General features: G+C 32.4%; 2 protein-coding genes across 2 annotated transcripts; both read right to left on the bottom strand.

Annotated features, from left to right (window-relative positions):
• Nucleotides 1-729: 729 nt before the first annotated feature.
• On the bottom strand, nt 730-2,960 carry LOC104087144 (caltractin-like). The gene is made up of 7 exons (XM_009591549.4): nt 2,792-2,960; nt 1,803-1,920; nt 1,688-1,724; nt 1,575-1,602; nt 1,313-1,465; nt 1,137-1,239; nt 730-969 (listed from the first exon to the last, which is right to left on the bottom strand). The coding sequence occupies exons 1-7, from the start codon at nt 2,792-2,794 to the stop codon at nt 905-907; spliced, it is 507 nt and encodes a 168-aa protein (XP_009589844.1). The 5' UTR covers nt 2,795-2,960; the 3' UTR covers nt 730-904.
• Nucleotides 2,961-6,693: 3,733 nt separating this feature from the next.
• On the bottom strand, nt 6,694-10,468 carry LOC104087145 (heat shock factor protein HSF24). The gene is made up of 2 exons (XM_009591550.4): nt 9,605-10,468; nt 6,694-7,682 (listed from the first exon to the last, which is right to left on the bottom strand). The coding sequence occupies exons 1-2, from the start codon at nt 9,806-9,808 to the stop codon at nt 6,996-6,998; spliced, it is 891 nt and encodes a 296-aa protein (XP_009589845.1). The 5' UTR covers nt 9,809-10,468; the 3' UTR covers nt 6,694-6,995.
• Between the last annotated feature and the right edge of the window lie 9,472 nt (nt 10,469-19,940).

Genomic DNA, 19,940 nt, shown 5'->3' with positions numbered 1-19,940 from the left:
CAGTAATTTTAGTTAACCATTTCCTAGTTATTAAAAGTCATTCAAATTGTGTTTTCTGTTTCCTTTATTTTAGGAGTAGATAATGAGCAGATCCATTGCCTTTATTTTAGGAGGCAGTTGTGATAGTTCAGCAACTTTTAGTTCCTGTCAGTTGCTAATCTTTTGGAAATTTTTCATGTATAAAGTCACGCAACTGAAAAAAATAAAGTATTGAATGATTTTATTCCAAATCTCGAGCTTACTAGAAAGAGGTCGTGGTCTCCTCTATCAGACCAGTTTCCCCATTAACGAGACTTTTGCCTTCTGTTTTTCTATTCCAAAAATAGGCCCTCGAAAGGAGTAGATGCCAGCACCCAAGTCATAAAGCAAGAAAATTTCACATTTCTCAATAAATTATCTCCTCCAAGTTCTGAAAGTATAATTAATTATCTCCAAATTTATCACAAATAGTATGGAGTAAGGATGAAGATTTCACATTACTTGTCAAGCTTTTGGTTTACACCATAGTTCGTTTTGTCAATTAGCATAGTATTGTCAACAAATATCATAGATCATGTGACTAGCACAAAATATATATAAAACTAACATGCTGATTCCCTAATTTCTAATTTAAAATAGCCTCGTTATAAATCATAAAAGTTGAACCCAATGCATTAAAATCATGGATTTGCTTCTGCTAAAGTATCTGAATTGTTCATTTTATATAAATTTGTTTATGTATTCTATATATTTGTTTTCTTTCATTTATTCAGTTGGGAAAAGATAAAGTATTTACATAAATGTATACACAATACATGACAGAGCAGAGAGGAGGAGGACAAGGGGAAAAAAAGGACAAGCAACTTCAAAGTCGAAAAGTTGGTCTCGTTTAAAACTTCACACTTAACAGTAGTATGATTTTGTACTAGTTTCCATAGCTGGTTTTCCTCATCATCCTCATAAACTCTTCTGCGCTTACTTCTCCATCACCTACATAAGAAAGACACATAAGTCCAGATTAGTACACTTAAGAAATGGATTAATACGACTGGAAAAGACATTTTACTTTATTAAGTATTGTTTACTTATTATGCCACTTTAAAGAAACCATCTTATGACTAAATCATCTTGGTCTGCTTGGGGAAAAAAGAACTTACGATCGCGATCTGCTTCCTCAATCATCTCTTGTATTTCTCTTGCAGTGAAATTTTCACCCAATTCCTTGGCAATTTGCTGAATATCAGCAGCAGATATTTTTCCCTGCATTCTCATAACATGTCGAGTTAGCATCATATCGAAAAATTAGAGTAGTACATTGTAAAAAGGACTTTACATTTTTATCTTGGTCTAGTATGTTAAATGCTTTGTGGAGCTCCTCTTTAGTGTCCCTTTCCCCTATCTTGGCAGTCATCATGTGTACAAATTCATCAAAATCGATCGCACCACTACCATCCTTATCGACATCAGCTATCATATGTTCAACTTGCTGAAAACAAAAGGTTTTTTACATGCAACAATACTAGTCATGCCATAAATCCAGCGACATGAAGAGGACGTAAACAAATATCAAATGATCAGTGTCTTTAACAAACTACCTCCTCTGTCATTTCAAATCCAAGGGCCCTGCAATAGAAGTTATTTAGCTCATGATCATCAGATTAGAATAGATAATATAATTTGTATACATTTAGCAAAGTAATAACCAAACCTCATAGCAACATTTAGCTCCTTGGCATCAATAGTACCTGAAGAGGGTTAATTAAGTTAGAGAGATTGCACGTTTATATCAGTCACAGTCAAACACATAAAAACTTTTTCAGTACCAGATCCATCAGTGTCAAACAGCTCAAACGCTTCTTTGATCTCTTGTCTTTTCTGCTGTGTCAGCCCAGGGTGACGGCTTCTAGTGTCCCTTCTTGAGATCTTTCTTGTTACGCTTGCCTAATCAGGTAAGTCAAATACAATTTGTTTTCAAGTAAAGAAAAACACCGATATTTTTCTTTCATTTCAAAGTTGTAAGATATACCGGTATAACCACAACACACAATAAGAGTTAACACATTTGCATCTTCCATACCAATTCACAATAATATTACTGGAGTAATCATCAGCCACAACATTAATTAACCTCTAAATTCTTTGCAAACTATATGCAAGCCAAAAAGCTTAGGCACAAAGTAATTCTTAAAAGCTTCAGTTGCCAAGTCCCAACCTCGTAAGAAAAATATTCTGGTACAATCAACAAGCATAAAATATGTTCTTGTTCAATAACCAATGACTAACCAGACAAGCAAAAGTGCAAGAATATAATATTGGCAGAGGATGTTATTTCATGGTATAGTTTCATCTCAACTGTTGCTAACATAAAAGGAAGACATAACAACATCATAAAGAATCATTCAAAATCTCTTCAAAACCTCATGTGAACAATTATTTCAGTTTACCAAATTAAAGATCTTTTATTTTTCGTCTATTTTCAATCAAATAACTAATTGGCTTCTATTCACCCGCGTTTTATTTATTTTGTTTTTTCTCTTCTTTTTCACCATAAACATAGAGGAAAAAGCGTTTAAGGGTGATGAATATTAAATTACGTTTAAAGGGTTACAATTTCTCAAAAGTGAAAAGGGAAAAACACCTAATATAAAAAGTAACCACTTTGCAATCGCATTGCAGCTTTAGACGTCAAGATGATGAATACGTGGGAATAAAAACTTAGGATGGTACATTTATTGTAACAAACATCACAGCAATGGGGAAAAAAGTATAATAGCAGAAGCTAAAAATGTATTCTTTTCAAATAAAAGCACACCATAATTTATTGGAAGATCTTTCTCAAATCACTGTCGATGTCGTCGTTTCCTTTGTCAGATGGATGCAAATCGACAAGGCTCCGAGACAGAGGAGGTTGATACTTGATATTTAATCCGAGTGGACGAAACGTACTCGTAATTAAAGCCCAATGGGCCAGAATTCTAAATTGAGCACTTGACGCGTAGGGCCCTCTTAATGTAGGGTCTCTTAATGTAGGATCTTTTTAAAGTAGTATACTACACTAGCCACTAGAAATTCAAGGAAGAAAAAAGATAAAGGACGAAAGGGACTTATAGTAGTTGAGAGACAGATGAGTAAAATTGTGGGTGGATAGTTTGATAAATAAAAAGTTACTTCTATCCTGAAAAAAAAAATAATTTTTTGCTTTTGCTTTTATTTTCACGAAAAAACAACAAAGTTTTGCTTTCTCCAAGAAACATAAGATTTTTCTGCTACTATTGAGAATCACTTAACTTTAAGGCGAAATACCTTAATTCAGCACAATAAGTAGATTCCCTTTTTAATAAAGTATTTCTTGTTTCTCAAAAGCTTTGGTCAAATATGTAATATGCTAGGACAGTCCTATTCCTACCTTTCTCTATTAACCATATGCGGAACTATTTTTGAAATGTGAACTTCATTGACAAAATATCAAGAGAGAGTAACGACTATTACTTAGACTAACGCGAAAAGATTATTACTGAGAGGAAATTTCTTTAATTGGATAATTAACAACTGTCGGTAAAATGAACTGCCTACTTTCCATAACAACGCCAACAACAGGAATTTAAGCGCTGAGATCACTAACCAATGTTTGGTTAACTATCTGCCAGTAAAAAAAGGAAACGATAAAATGCAGGACCTTTGAATATCATACGGAAATCATAAATCATGATAAAAAACGTTCTTGTTCAATAACCAATTATTAACCAAACAAGCAAAAGTGCAAGAATCAAATATTGGCAAAGGATATATAGTTGCATTTTCTATTATGCCGAATGTAATTTCATGGCATAGTTCCATCTCAACTATTGCTAAGTGCTAACATAAAAGGAAGACATAACGACGTAATAAAAGAATCATTCAGAATCTCTTCAAACTTCATGTGAGCAATTATTTCAGTTGAACTAAATTAAAGATCTTTTCTTTTTCTTCTATCTTCAATCCAAATAACTAATTGGCTTCTATTCGTCTACCTTTTATTTATTTTGGGTTTTCTCTTTTTTTATCACCAGAAAAAAGAGAAGAAAGCGTTTAAGGGTGATAAATATTCAATTACGTTTTAAGGGTCACAATTTTTCAAAAGGGAAAAGGGAAAAACACCTAATATAAAAAGTCACCACTTTGCAATCGCATTGCTGCTTAGACGTCAAGATGATGAAGACGACGTAATATAAAATTAGGATGGGAACTGGGATACGTTTATCATAATAAACATCACAGAAATGGAAAAAGAGTATAATAATAGAAGTTACAATTCTATTCTTTTCAAATAAAAGCACACCATAATTTATTCGAAGGTCTTTCTCAATCACAGTCGCTGTCGTTTCCTTGTCCTTGTCCCTTTTGCCAGATGAATGCAAATCGACGAGACTCTGAGACATAGAAGAATTTGATATTTAATTGAAAAAATGATACAGTATAGTTAATCTTAAAATAATAGTCATATTTTGTATATATATATATATATATTCTCTATGTTATATATAAAAATTATACAAATTGTGTGCATTTTTTCTGCTATCAAATATAAATAGTTTCTGGCGCGGACTAAAAGTAAAAAAAGCCCTTTAATTCGAGTGGACGAAATCCTTGCAGACCGGAGTACTCGTTACTAAGCCCAATGGGCCAGTATCTAAATTGACCACTTGACGCGTAGAGCCCCCTCTTATTGTAGGATTTTTCATAAAAGTAACTATTTTTAGATTAAAGGCTGAAAAGTGGCTTCCTGTGCTATTACTACGCACGTGTAATATACTAGAAATTGGAAATAAATAAATAAATAAATAAAAACCATGAAGAAAGAAAAACACTTAGAAATTGTTTTTATATTTAGGAGTCAGGAGACAGATGGGTAAACTTATGAAGGAAAAGGTTAGTAAATATAAAATTTTGGTCAGAATAAAAATATATTTTTTGATTCTGCTTTTGTTTCCAAGGAGAAACTATAATTTCGATTTCCTCCCAACAATAGAAAAGTAATTTCTGCTTCTATCAAAAATCAATTCTTGATGAATTACTTAAAAGTTTCCTCCCAACAATTCTTTTAAAAGTTTGGTGAAATACTTAAGTCTCCAAAAATGAAGTACAATATTTCTTTTAGAAGTATTCTCCTACTTGTTTCTCCAAAGCTTAGTCAAACATGACTTGCTAGGGCGTAGGAGGACAGGTAATAAACACAGCATAAGATAATAATAGTTTAGATAAGAGTAAAAAATAAGAGAAGCAATTTTTGTGATTACTCTGAATTGTTTTTTATTCGTTATAGACCTGTCTACATACGATTATCACCTTCAGGTATTCTTCATCAAACGGCTAAGAGATTCAAGCGTTATAAATATGTCTCCTACTACTGCCCAAAAAGCCTGGGGAAGATTAACTACATATATCTAATCTCAATGATCTTTTTCTTACACATCTGATCCCTCTTAATTTGCCAGTTTCATCCTGTGTCAAAATTCTCTCAACAGACAATACAAGCACAGAAATCAAACCAAAAGAAGTTGGGTGCATCATTTGAGGGTCTGACAGGCTAGTAATTAATGTTATAAGTGGGCAGGTCCAGCGAACACAACTATATATCCAGTATATATATGAAATCAACGTGTTGCACATTAAAAAGGTAAATAATGTTAATCTTGCCACATATGCATGATGTTAAAATCATGACAAGACTTAATATCTCACACAATTTATACCTACATTAAGCTAGTGTCAAAAAAATTAAAGTTGGCAAATTACAAAGGAAATATACAAGACAAAATAAAGAACTTCAGGGCAGCTGATATAAGGATAAGGCATGGCCTGGGACGAAAATGCGTCGTAATTCAGGAATACACTAGGGTAAGATGAATGCAGAAATATATATATACCAGTTGAAGGCAATAGAAAGTACTGCGTCGAAAAGTAAACAAGAACCGAAGAGATTTGCTTAATAGTTAATATTATATAAGTAGATAAATAATTATTATTAAAGGTAATAATAATTAAGTTTTTTATTTTATTTAAGTAAAATATAAAAATAAAATTGAAAAGTAAAATATAAAAATAAATATATAAAAAAATCATTCAATAAATATGAAAATTCAATCCCAAAAGTCATTTTATATTACTTAATAGTTTAAACTAAGTAAGGTTATTTTGGTATATATAATATTTAGCAAAATATATTTTTGGTAAGAAGAAAAGTCAAAACTGCTCACTCCTAGCCAAAAATACTTTTCCCCCAAAAATAAGCTTCGCCAAACACCCGAGGAAAAAACAATTTTTTGAAAAAAAAATAAAAATTTTGGCATGAGAAGCTTGGCAAAGAGGCTATTCTGACGACTTCCAATTCCTTTTAAATATGAAAAACAAGAACTAACACTTACTACCTTTTTTTCTCTTCCACTTGGCTCTTCTTTGGGAATTGGTTCACAAAAAGATAACGTGGGCTTCTGCGATTACTCGACTAAAAGGGAAAAGAATCTGAGACGAAATTTTTATCAATGGGTCATATAATCAATAACTATTGCTAAAATGAACAGCCTACTTTCCATAACAATATAATGCCAATATTTAAGTGCTGAGATTAAAGAAACACTGACCGATATGATGTTTGATTAATTAATTTGCGAGCATTAGCAATAATCTGTCAGCTAAAATGGAAATAATTAAATGATAACTTGCAGAACCTTGAGGTATCAAAATGAAATCATAAATCAGAAACCATTATTATGAGTTTTGACTACACACAAACCAACCGACCTTGCGGCAGTGGGATATGACTTGATAGTCCCCTATGTATATATTTCTTGTTTAATATGTTGGGGTTACTGCTCGTACACTTAGTAGTAATCTAACCCCAATACTACTCATACTAAATACTCCGTTATTTCATAATCACTGAACTCGTAAACTAACAGGCACTAAAACAAAAGGATGAAGCTAATCTGCAGAATGAAGTCCATTCTCCAACTTCTCTTCATATTTGGATCACAATTTCAGTTGCAGATCTTGCTGCTCTCTCCAGTGGCCGAAGACAATTTCATCCAAGGCAAATTGTAGTCCACAGTTTTCGTCATTTTCCCATGGGACCCAGAAATATCAGCATTCTCGTCTGGACCCCTTTTTTTCTTGTTCTCTTTCAGTAACACACCAAATAGTTTCAGAGTATCACCCTTTTCGTCATCATCTTGATCATCGTTACTACCTTGTTCTTCTAAATCTTTAACAGCTCCAATTACCTCCTTGACCAACTCCCCATGGCTGGACCCTGAGGTTCCTTGGCTCATGATACGGTTGATCATGTCAGGTGCAACCTTCACATACTGATTCAAGAAAGCCACTAGCTCGTCACATTGTTTCTTGGCCTGCGCGAGCTCAGAGTTCAGCATCTGGTTGTCTTTCTTTAGCTTCTCGTTTTCGTCCGACAAGTCTGTGAATTGGGACTTTCCCGGGGTATCAACAGACCCCGGGTTCTTCGAGTCAGGGGAAGAGGTGGAACTTGAACCTAAGTCTTCCCCCGAATTGTCCGGAGATGCTGATGTGCCTGGTGCCGCGGACTTTCCACCAGCTGGGGTCGGTGTCACGGTTTTCCGACGGCGTATTGCTGTGAGGAGCTCCTTCTGTCCTCTTTTGAAGTTCTCGTTGGCGAATTCCCATTTGTCTGGCACGATCTTTCGGAAGCCCTGCAAATATAGGCAAAGTCAATATAGAGTGCATGATAAAATCGAGATGTTTTTGTGACCAAAAACGGTCACAATGTTATAATTAAGAATCTAAGTTATCTTCGCGATAGTCCTCTTGCAATTTGTATATAAGCTATGGCACTGAGCAGTTGCTATTCACCAACACACCTTACTCCTTAGTGAAAAAGATTGCTATTTTGGGTGAATATAAAGTTGAAAAAACGTACAATCCTCTCAATCAAACATAGATTATCATGGATTTGATGTTTGCAAGTGGCATCAAAGCGAGATGCATGCACTTAAGGGCGTGATCTAGTGATCCATAAAGTGGGTTGAAATTCAGGTTCAAATCCCGACATATGCATAAATACTAATGGATAATTTTTTTTCATCTATCCAAACCTTAGTGGACAGAGTTATTCGGTACCTATGTTGATTGGAGGCAAGCAGGTACTCTAGAAAAAGCAAAATGAGTTTCTTGGAGTATGATTCAATTAGTCAACTACCTTGTTTTTTCTCTTATTTTCTTCTTAATTTTATTTTAATAATTATCGACTGTTTTATTACCTCTTTGTTTGTTGAGAGTGAACGTTTGCCTTTTTTGCTTCTAGAGGGTTAGACTAGGTAAAAGAGCTATACAAACGCCTTAAAAGTAGACTAAAGCCACTTAGGAAGATTGGGATGATTACAATAGCCTAACTTACGCGAAAGCAATGCAGCTAAAATTGACCAACTAATGTTCACACTGCAGATTCTCATTTTATCACGTTAGGCCCAATAACAACCTCATTTCTCCGACCACTGGGTGGTTAGGAAGGTTCACCCTTTTTTCTCCGCCGTTAAATTGGAATATAAGTAGGCATTAGACAACGTTTTGCTAAAGACAAAGAAAAAGTATACTTAGAGCTGAAGTATAAGAGAGTATTCGAAAGTTAAAACATGAATTTTATTGGAAAGAAAGTTGTAGATCTATGAGTAAAAACAATTATTTCACTTTAAATAGAATATCACCAATATTTTTAATAGCCAAATCTTGTAATTCTGAACTTCAAAATATAATAATGTTAAAATATTATATTTATGAAAAAACAAAAATATCTCTGAACATACTACTGATAGGACAATTTTAATATGTATGTGAACACATGATTTCAATGTAGTTCACACCCCAATTGAGGTGATATAGACCGTTTACACTAATACAAGCACCATTCCACGGCTTAAATCGATTATACAAAGACAACTTTTTCGTTAATTAAAAATTTCCCTTCTGTTTTGTCATATATATCATCACTTAATTAAAATTGAATAATATACTCTCACTTTGAATTGTAAACATTTAAAATTAAATACATAATATGAACAGGATATGCCTTTTTCTCTCATCGAAAGGGTACAATATCGCTATTTCTAAAAAAATGAACGAAAAAAAAAACATATTTCATCTGTTACAGAATATGGTAATTACTTCACACTTTAGGCCTCAGTAAAAGATGAAATATCCATTTGATACCAAATCGTTCGGAGTAGATTTCTAGAAGTTCCCGAAAGCATCCGAAACTATGTTTTCAGTATAGTATCTATTTTCTATACCTAAGAAAGGGACTTTTGGAGCCAAGCAAATATTCCATGTTGGAAGGAATCATATCTTTTTCTCTATATTTACATATTTCTTTGTTATCCAATATGAAATTGTAATTGATTAAAAGAAATTCTGCACCCAATTAATGAACAGCTCAAACAATAGAACCGATCTATTTAAAAAAAAAAAATTATATAAGGATATTATAAGCAGAAAATTACATGTGGAAACTAAGATGATGATGTGAACAGTAAATAAATTTATATAATCAAGAATTTAATCACTGATAAGCAATTTAAAGAGAAAATTAAAATTAAAAGAGGAGAAGGTAGGAACGTACATAGGTGTTAAGCTGACGAACGAAGCTGGAGAAATTGTTGTGCTTAAAGTAAGTGGGCAGCAAATCCTTTGCAAATTCAGCAGTTTTCCAGACTACAAAAGTAGTGCCACTCTCGTTCCAAGATACGACGTCGTCGGTGGTCGCATCATCTACCAATTGGTACGTCTTCGTCAGAAACGGCGCCGGAACTGTTCTCTGCGACATCCCTTGTTTTACCCCTGTATTCCTCTGTTTCTCTAAAAGTCTATGAACTTACACAAAACTCTTTTGAAGATTTGGGCTAATTATGAGTTAGTTGAAAATGAAAAGGAAATTAATTGAGAAGATCCTAGCTAGGGAAAATTAGAAGGAGCAATAACTGAAAAGCAAAAGGGCAGTGAGGAATTCCCAATCCCAAACATAGAAACCAAAGAGAAAAACCATAGAATGAACAAGGTTGTTTTTGGGGCGACTGGTGGCGATCTTAGTTTCTTCCATTGGCTCCTACTTTGCCAATCTTCACCAAGAACAACACGACCATAACTATCTTTGGCTAAATCTAAAGCTCTGGAATTTTCAGCCTTTTCAGTTTTCTCTCTTCTTTAAACTTGGACGTGACTTTACTATAGAATAATGGAACTGCACAGAAGAAGAAATATAGTGGTTGCTAGTAGTAGGAAATGGTAGAGAAAAGATGAAGGGACAGCAAATATAATACGGAGTTTCTAGAAATATTTAGAAGACTTTTCTGGAGAGGAACAAAGTCTAAGACAGGCCCATACCAAAAGAAAATTACGCGCTTTTGTCGCATAGTGACAGGTTACCTCTTTTTTTCCTTCTTCTCTTTTTCTTAGTTTAAATTAATGAAATGCGTAGAAATCCACTAGGAGCAAAAGTGGGTGACTAATTTCTTATTGAGAAGGTTCCATAAATTGATAGATACCAACAATTTGATAGATAAGTGTTAGTGTTTAATTTCAATTCATTAGGTGATGCATATTCATATTTTTTGTATGGCAAAGTTGGTTTTTCTTTTTGGGTCCGAGAATATCAAACTAATCTTAAAAAATATTTATATTTAATAAAGTGTGTAGCCTCGTGATTAGTAAGGTGAATAGAGTATCATTAGGTTTTGGGTCCAAATTTAAATGAAGATAAAAATAATAGGTTATTTATTTTTATTTGTTTAAGTATTGTGGATAGAATTATTTGACATTTATACTGATGGAAGGCAACATATTTATAATAACTGATGAAAGGCAACATATTTATAATAAATTTAGTTAATGTGCATACAAATTGACCTGGATATTATTATTATTGTAGTGTTATATTATGATTAAAATAGGGAAACGGCTAGATATGTCCATTTTAAAATAGTTCATTACAAAAATTAGCCAATTCACTAAATATTATTAATATTAGCCAAATGTTATCAATATTAACCAATTAGCTATTTGTAGCAAAAAAAGTCAAATCTTTACTTTCTTTTGAGTGAGCGTTATTAGAATAGATTGGATACATCTTAAGAAGTTTGAATCTCAGTTTTTGGATGATTTGGCGGAGTTTTGAGGTGGTTTGAATTGGAAATTTGAAGTAGAAGATGAAACATGAAAAAAAAAAATGATGTGTATCATATTGGTATCATATTTGTATAAAATGTGTTTCACATGTATATCCATGTATACTTGTGTGTGTGATACATGTGTCGCATAAGATTTTTTTTTAACTCGATTTTAACTACGAATTTTGATACCAAATCAGTCCAAATTTGTATATTGGCTAATCTATATGCTTTCAATGAATTTCAACCATAACCATTGAAAAATGTCACTTTTTCTTAGATTTTTGGAATATTATATATATTTAGATTTTATCACCATGTTGTCACTTCATTCATGAAATTTTCTTTTCGTCTTGCATCATCTAATGTTGCTGACCACACTTAAAAAATATGTAAGGAGATCTTTGTGTGTGATTCTTGGAGAGAAAGAATCTTATTTATTTGATTTTTAATTTTATATGTATTTGGTTCATTTTGATAAGTGTATGATTAATAACTAGATGTTAGTAAATTTCTTATTTGGAACATTTATATAAGATTCCCATCAAAATACTAACAAAATATAACATATGGAACAGTCGGCCACCTTGGCAAGTGGATAGAGTTCTCTTTTCTTCTTTCTCACCTAACAAACTCCAATTTGCTTGCACGCTTAATGACTTTCTTCTTTTCCTTTTTTCCTCGGGCCTTCTAATTATTTTTCATCTCTCTTTTATGTAATTTTGTTTTATCTTCCTCTATTTTTCCTTTTTGGTAATGACGCGACCCTACTTTTGATTCATTTTTTTTTTTGGAACCCCATCCGCTAACCATTCGAGTGAACACTCTATACGCATTGGGTAAATACCTCACTGTGTAATAGTCTGCAAATCACACAGAGAATGTAAACCGCACTAGGCAAATCCTGTGCGACAGACTCGACCCAAAAGGTATTGAGGGGTGATCGATCGCAGGTGATATGTATGATGACCGCCCTCCAAACCAATTGGGCCGGAATTTTTTATTCACTTTTATAATAGCAAGAATATAATATCCCTTACCAACCTACAATGTGCATGCTTCATATTCTTTTGACGAAAATATTAGGTATAATATTAGAGCAATTCTGGAAGAAGAAGAAGGGAGGTAGTGCTTAATGTGAGACTTTCGTTTGTAATGTTTGGATGGGGTACGTACTTTGAAAGTATTGACAAATGGTTGGCCGCCAATTTAGAAGTTTATAAAAAGGTATCAACTTTAAGGGCTAAGTCTGTTATGTGAATGAAATTGTCAAAGCGTTATGACAAAAGCGAGTTGTTAGGAGGACATGTGCTACTGAAGATATTATAGAAAATCTAGTAGAGTTCTATTCCAAATATGGGTGAATTTTAGATGTGGATTTGTAACTTTAGAATAAATTTTGTTTAACAAAAACACCTTTTTTCTCCTATACATAATTATAATAAAATTTTCCGAGAGAATTGGGTAATAATCCTGCTTCCTCTTTCTCGCAATAAGCTTCGTTTTAAATTTAAACAAGAATAATTTTGTGACTTTATTGTTATAGACGGTAAATTTAGTGATTATACTTACACTTGCATGCTCGTTTTGCCAAATAAGTACAAGCTCATTTTTTTTCTATATACGTATATAGGTTTTTCTCGTTCTTTTCGATCTCTTCTCTTACATATTTGAAGAATAAGAGTGAATTCATAGAGGTTTGAGTTAATATCATGAAAGCTTTTTTTTTTTCTTCCTTCAAAAGAAGAACAAGACTTACTATCGATGGAAATAGACAGTTTCCTGCTTACATATGCTTCTAATCCCTTATTTAGTGTAGTTAGGAAGTAATCGAAAGAAAAAGCAAATTAACCCTTCAGCAAGTAAAACTTGTCCCTCTAATTAATGGGGTTAGGTTTAAGTTGCATTCACTATTGTGTAAAGCCTTTAAGCCAAGAAATTTGAAGGCTAGATGCCACCAGATTAATGCAAATCAAAGCTTACTTATATGGTTAACTAACTACTCCTTAGTTAACCTTTACGTCTCTTTTTTGTGTTGCTTCCAAGAAATGGACAAATGGAGAAACTAAAGAGATTTCGCATATTCCTTACTTTAATTTTGTTAAGTCGTCTCACCCACCTATATTTCCCAATTGGATGGTTTGCTTGGTGCAGAAATGTAAGTTATAGTTCTAGAGAATTAAATTAGTCAAACATAATGTCCACTACGTGATTATGAGATTATGATGAATAAATTAAACATAGCTAAGATAAGTACGCCTCTTTGTTTTGTTTCCCAGTACTTTCCTTTTACAGTTTGATTACGTATGACCTTTATAGAGTAGACTATTATATTTAGAGTTTATGCTGCTTTAATTAATTCTACTAAATATTGGACAAACTTAGCAAATCAGTACTTGTCTAAAGGCCCAAATTTTTAGCTCACTATTTGGGCATGCAATTGGACTTTAACTGACATACAATAGTAGTGGAGAAATTATATGTATCTTAGTTAACATGTTACACCAGATTACTTACTTTATTTTTCATATCAAACTCATGAATAGCTACTTGTTATTGTAGGTAGAGCTAAATTTGATGGTGCCAAAAAAAAAAAAAATTGTATCACATTTACTATACAGAAGTTAAAATTTTGAAAAAGAATGTGCTTAGATGCAAGGTAATACTCAAACATGCACCTCCTTCCCCTTTCCCTCATCTAGAAAAATAACGTCCAACCTTAACTGATGGTATTGGAAAATTTCAACCAGAAGAACATAATTAGGTGGAACCAGCTATTTATTTTATATTATTCTGAAATTATTGGAGCACCTCATTAACTAAAACTCTATTTATGTTTGTTGAAACAACTCCAGATGCCCGCCCGCAGAAGTTGTTGCATAGGCTCAATCTCGGTATTACGATACAGTATACACCAACAGTAGGGCTTTAAACTTATATCAGGAAACAAAAAAAGCCCTCTTTTTTTTTTCTTTTTTTTTTTAATTATAAATAAAGATGGTGCAATTGCGCAGGGGCGGTATATATATATATATATAGTATTAAACAGTAACTTTGCCCAAACCATGTATTGGTATTAAGAAATTCACTAAACAAGAATAGTTAGCTCGGAATCCAGTCAGTTGGTCCGGCTACTACTGTACATTAACTTGAGATTTTTGTAATAACTTATGAATTTTAAATTCTTGATCCGCTTCTATGCAGTTGCACCAATCAAACGCGATATACTATTTCTTTTTTCAACAAAGTTGTAAATAAACTAATAGAAACTGAAAGACCTAATATACAAAAGTTGCACAACATTGTAGGTACATATAAGGAATTTCTAATGATCTAGAGAGTATCTTAAAAAAATGATTTATAATATGCCCAAGTCCAAGTGATACATATTTAAGAGGAGAGAAGGAGCGTTAAAAATGGAAGTCTTTTTCCAACTGCAATAAAATATTTAAACAAAAAACTATATATATTCTACATGAACTCAATCATCGAACAACCAAGTGATAAGGGTTATAATATGTCCAATTGAGTTTGAAAACTTCTCAAAATTTGTAAGCATAGGATGCTTTTGTGAAATCTAGTGATACTAGTGATCACTCTCCCCAAACGATCATGATTCAAACAAAGAAATCTAAGAAGGGCACTAATAGTTAAGTACGGATTAGTAGTTATTGCACTCTTTCCCTATCTCTTCTTCCTTTTCGACTGGGTAAGGAAACACCGCCAAGTATATACTAAAATAAAATATCAAAAAGAAACATCTAGAGAATTTTCACCAACATTTCTGTATCATCCATTAAATTTTTCTTTCCCTTGACTAAGAAACAGTACTAGAAATACTATATGTGGTGGAAGAATGGAAATGGTGATGAAGGGATAATTATGTTAAACAAAGTGGACCTACCGTTTCTTTAAGAGTTTAAGCTTGCACCGAAGGTTCTTAAAAATATTTATACACGTAAATATGTCCGTGCGAAAGTAACACGACATGATATTTTTTCTAATATCGAAATATTAAAAGAGTTGCCGATAGTAAACACTTAATTTTGTAACTCCATCTCAATTATTTTTTAAAACTTTCTAGTTGATACATTTAAGTAAAATACTTCTATTTTCACAATTTAAGAATTTAATAGGTCTATATTCAAGTAATATTTTACTTTTCTTTACCTTTATAAAAAAAAATAATAGTTATAATTCTTGAAATACCAAAAAAGAAAATGCAAAAAATACTTTATCATTTAGGACTTTCCATTACCTTGATATTTTGATTTTGTTTTTTCTCCGATGACATTTTTGAATTCCCCATCTCCCGCTTTGTCATTTTTCTTGTTGATAATCTATCCTTTGGTTTTTTTAATTTTTTTTCTATCGTTTTTTATTTTAATAATTTTCTCCATGTATATCTACCTTATATTTTTTTAATTCATTCCAACATTATCTACCCATTCACACCTATCCTCAGTTTTTGTTTTTCATTTTTTCCACCATGTTTTCCTTTTTTATTTTTCTTCTTCATTTTTTCTCATACTCATATCATTCAATTCCTCCGGTAAAATAAAAAATCGATATCCTCCCTTAAATAATCTAAGTCAATTCCCCTTTCTCCTCTTACTAATTAAGTCATTTTCTCTCTTGATCAATTTTTTCGTATATTATATTTTGTACTATATACTAAAAGTCAAAAATCACTTTTTAAATAATCTTAGTTATACCTCCCTCTCATCCCCCACTCTCACACTTCTCTTTATAAAAGTAATCTCATGTTAAAAATAAAAGTTAGACATTTAAATGTTTAACAAAATATAGTATAAGTTGTATCCAGAATACACATTTTTTTCTCCTTTCTTTTATTTTCTTGTTTCATTTATTTTCTAATATTTTACACTCTTTAATTCTTCTATAAAACCAGAAATAATTATCCTTCCTTAAATAACCGAATCAACAATCTCCTTCTTAACAATCTTATGAAAAATTTCAAAAACTTAATTAGTACTCTCTTTGATTCCTACTACCATTCAGATATATATATATATATATATATATATATAGTTCACTTAGTATAATCATTCCTAATATCCAAAAATAGGCATTTTTACACCCCAAAAAAAGGCAAAACTATTATATATGCACCCATTCTACAATTACAAGCCTGCATCAGATTAAGAGTAACAAAATATGCATACATCATTGATGATAGCTTCTTCATCAAGTTTGTATTTGACTCCCCAAATACTGTGATTTGTAGCGCGACATATGTTCTTCTCGTCCCCATTCCTTAATGAACAACCAAAAGATTTAAAAATGAAAGAACTTTCGGGAGAAAAAAAAAGATTTTTCTATAGAGAGAACTTCAAACAAAAATGAGAGAATGAAAATGAATGATTATAGATGAAGAGAAGAGAGTTATGTGATTGAGAAGATATTACTTAGTATTTATAGTAACCAAAAGAAAAAAAACTAACCAATACAATTGATAACTTGAGTAATAGGAAGGGATGTAACTTATTTGAGCAATTATTGTAGTATAATTAGCATTATGTATTATTATTTAATTGTAGCCGTTTCACTTTTTCTCTTGGAAAGAAAAAAATATATATTTAGTAGAAAAATAAGATAAAAATGCAAAAAAAATGAGAAAAAAAGATAAGTACTTTTCTTGGCCAAAAAGAGGTGTCAAGTCAGCGTTCTTTTTCCCTCCTTTTATATATATATATATATATATATATATATATATATATATAGATAGATAGATAGATTAGGTCCAGGGTAGATCTAGAGTATTGGTTATAGGTTTACGTAAACCTAATAGCTTTGGTAGTAACTTGAGGGATAATTATTAGTGTAATATTAACTTGAGTTCGTTGGAAACCCATATAATTCAAATTCTAGATCGGTCTCCAATTAAATCACTTAAAAGGTAATTACAAGTAACTTTATTTAACATACAATCATTTACAACCTACAATAAATGCATCCATGTTACTAAGTTTACATGTTTAATAATATTGATATCGTAAAAGTTCATTACACTATTTGTGCATATAAATTAAATTCTTCTTTCAAAAGTGGAGTTATTTTATTACGAGTATCAACGTCTGAGTGCAGCTCTTATAAGCAAGTTCAAACATTACGACGTAAATCAAATGTTAAGACTTCTTGAATTCAAGAGTTTGAAGTTTTCGTCAAGCTTTACGCATGGTTCGAACTGTAGCTAGATTCAACAGTTTTGAACTCTAGATTTAGTAAGGTACAAATTAATCACATCTCCCCAGCTAACTGTTATTCCTGGTCAATTGGGAGACCAGAGAGCTTTTATCTTAATATATATGCCCTAAGGCCTCTCTGTCATTTCTGCTTATCTACATTTTGTTATTGTTAATTAGACTTAGGTGTTGGAGAAAAACTTAGACGGGTTACTTCCTCTCTCTTTTTTTTTTTTTTTTTTTCCTGTGTCCAATGTCTATGTTAATATTACAAACTCAGCAGTCAACCCCCATGGAAAATCGGTTTTTAAAAACTTTCTTTATGATATTATGAAATCATATGAGTTATTGCTTCAATTAAAATAGTTCGTTAGTAAACATGTCGTTATATTGAAACTACACATCTAAGTAGATAAATAAAAGTCATAGAAGCGATATATTAAACTTTCTGATAAGACAGTTTTAAATTATTTAATGAAAACAATTTGGTTATGAATGTTCATTTTAATTTGGAATCTTTGCAGAATAAATGTTGGAGCGTGGTTTTTTTATTTTTTATTTAAATGTCACCATAGTGGTGTAGGGGTTAAGGCATGACCCCTTACCTTACCTGTATATTACCAACAACCAAAATGTGAATACATGGAGGAGAGGGACATAATGTCTGATCTCCTTTAGGTCATAATCAGAGTTAGGCCTACTTAAAGTTCTACCAAGTACACCAAAAATTCTTTGAGGAGAGGAACATCAGTGGTGATTACCGAGAGTCTGGGAGGATTAATTCCCTGTCCACAGTGATAGAGGATATACAAAATAAAGAGGCTCATTAAATACATAGTCACCATTAGAGTTTATATCGCTCCTCATATGCCTAATTCTAAATCATGAGAGTTGTGCCTTATCCATTCGATAAGCTCCTCTTGCTTCCGCTGGTAATTCCAAAACTTGAGAGAACATCCTTGCCTCTATAGAAATTTGTGAATTGGCTCCAAATTTGGCTAAGGCATCAACAGTTTCATTTCCTTCTCTATAGCAATGATGAACTTCTATGATCAAGGATTGTGCGATTTGAATCATGTACTTGATGTCATCTGTAAGATCTCAAGGAGGATTATAAACACCCTTCATCATATTGACAGTCATAAGAGAGTCCATATCTAGGATATCGTTGGTTACATTGGTTTGCTTGCACTAATTAAGGGCATAGAGTGCTGCTTGAACTTCGGTTTGATTGTTAGTGTAGAAATGAAGAGTTTTGGCAAATGCCGTGATTAAATCTCCATTTCTATTCCTAACCACCCCTCCAATTCCTACAGTTCTCTTTGAAATATTACTGCTTCCATTGGTATTTATTTTTAGAAAACCTTCAGGTGGTTTATTCCATATAACAGGAGTGCTTGTGATTCTTGGTCTATAATCTTCCATGCAAGAGCAAATTTGATGCCATTGCCATTTCATATCCACAGTAGCCCCTCTCTTCTTCATGTATACTTTGTATGAAATAAAATAGAGTGTCTTAGTTTTGCAATAGTAGGATTTATGTTTCCATACCTGATAGAGCATCTATATTTCCATAGTTCCCAAGATAAAGATAGGAACTACTTGACATAAGTTTCTTTGGATATCATACTTATTCTGAATGTTTTTCCATTTCTTTAAAGTATAAGCAATTGAGTGGCATCCTACTTTAATTCCCAGAGGACCTGCAAAGAAGTTCCAAGTTAGAAAAGCAATATCACTAGTTAGAAGAATATGAGAAATAATTTCTTTTTTGGGATGTAAACAACATGAGCATCTCGATACTATATTATGACCAAATTTCTTTATGGTTTCATCCACAGGCAATTTACCCTTAATAGCTCTCCAAAGAAAGAAATTTTAAATTGGACATTTTTCTTCCCGACATCTTTCCACATATTATCCATATCCCTTCTTTTTCTAATGTTATTAAAAGACGAGGAACAAGTAGAGGTCCCATTAGAAGTCTTAGTCCAAACATGAGTGTCATTAATCTGTCTATTGCCAATAGGAATATGTGTAATATGATTCAGCAGATTATTCGGAACCAGACTAGAGATAGTGTTTATATCTCATGCATCATCCTTAATACAGTCCCTGATCTTCATATTACCAGGTTTTCTATTACCATTAATACAAGCACCAAGTGGTCCAAGCCCTGCCCAATTATCCCATCAAAAGGAGTTATTACCATCTTTGATCTTCCATAAAATATAAGGTTCAATATCTTTTTTGATATGCATCATTTCCTTCCGGGCAGCATAATATTTAGATTCCAAGACTTTTGTGACGGGGTGACTTCTAGTTTTTAGCTCTGGTATAATTTACCCAAAAATTATTTGCAACTCTGAACCTCCACCATCTTTTGACAGAGAAAATCTTACATAAGTCGGTCAGACTTTTAAAACCAACACCAGTTGGAGCGTGGCTAGATATGGTTTTGTACTGTATTTTAGTTATCCCTCAAATTATTGTACCAACTGAGCATATTAGTTGTCTGATTTCGTACTAGTAAGTATAATTTGACTTTACATTTAATGAAATGCCATCGCCTCCAAATAAAAAAAGA

This window comes from Nicotiana tomentosiformis, chromosome 2 (genome assembly GCF_000390325.3).
Source record: "Nicotiana tomentosiformis chromosome 2, ASM39032v3, whole genome shotgun sequence".
Classification (NCBI taxonomy): Eukaryota; Viridiplantae; Streptophyta; class Magnoliopsida; order Solanales; family Solanaceae; genus Nicotiana; species Nicotiana tomentosiformis.
The sequence above is the reverse complement of the archived record's forward strand: the minus strand, read 5'-3'. Positions and strand labels throughout refer to the sequence as shown.

Coding starts and splice junctions, on each gene's coding strand:
- LOC104087145 (XM_009591550.4), bottom strand. CDS start 9,808: ATGTCGCAGAGAACAGTTCCGGCGCCGTTTCTGACGAAGACGTACCAA. Junction 7,683..9,604: donor TTCGTCAGCTTAACACCTAT/GTACGTTCCTAC, acceptor CTATATTTGCAG/GGCTTCCGAAAGATCGTGCC.
- LOC104087144 (XM_009591549.4), bottom strand. Junction 1,725..1,802: donor GTTTGACACTGATGGATCTG/GTACTGAAAAAG, acceptor AACCCTCTTCAG/GTACTATTGATGCCAAGGAG. Junction 1,603..1,687: donor GAGCTAAATGTTGCTATGAG/GTTTGGTTATTA, acceptor CTTCTATTGCAG/GGCCCTTGGATTTGAAATGA.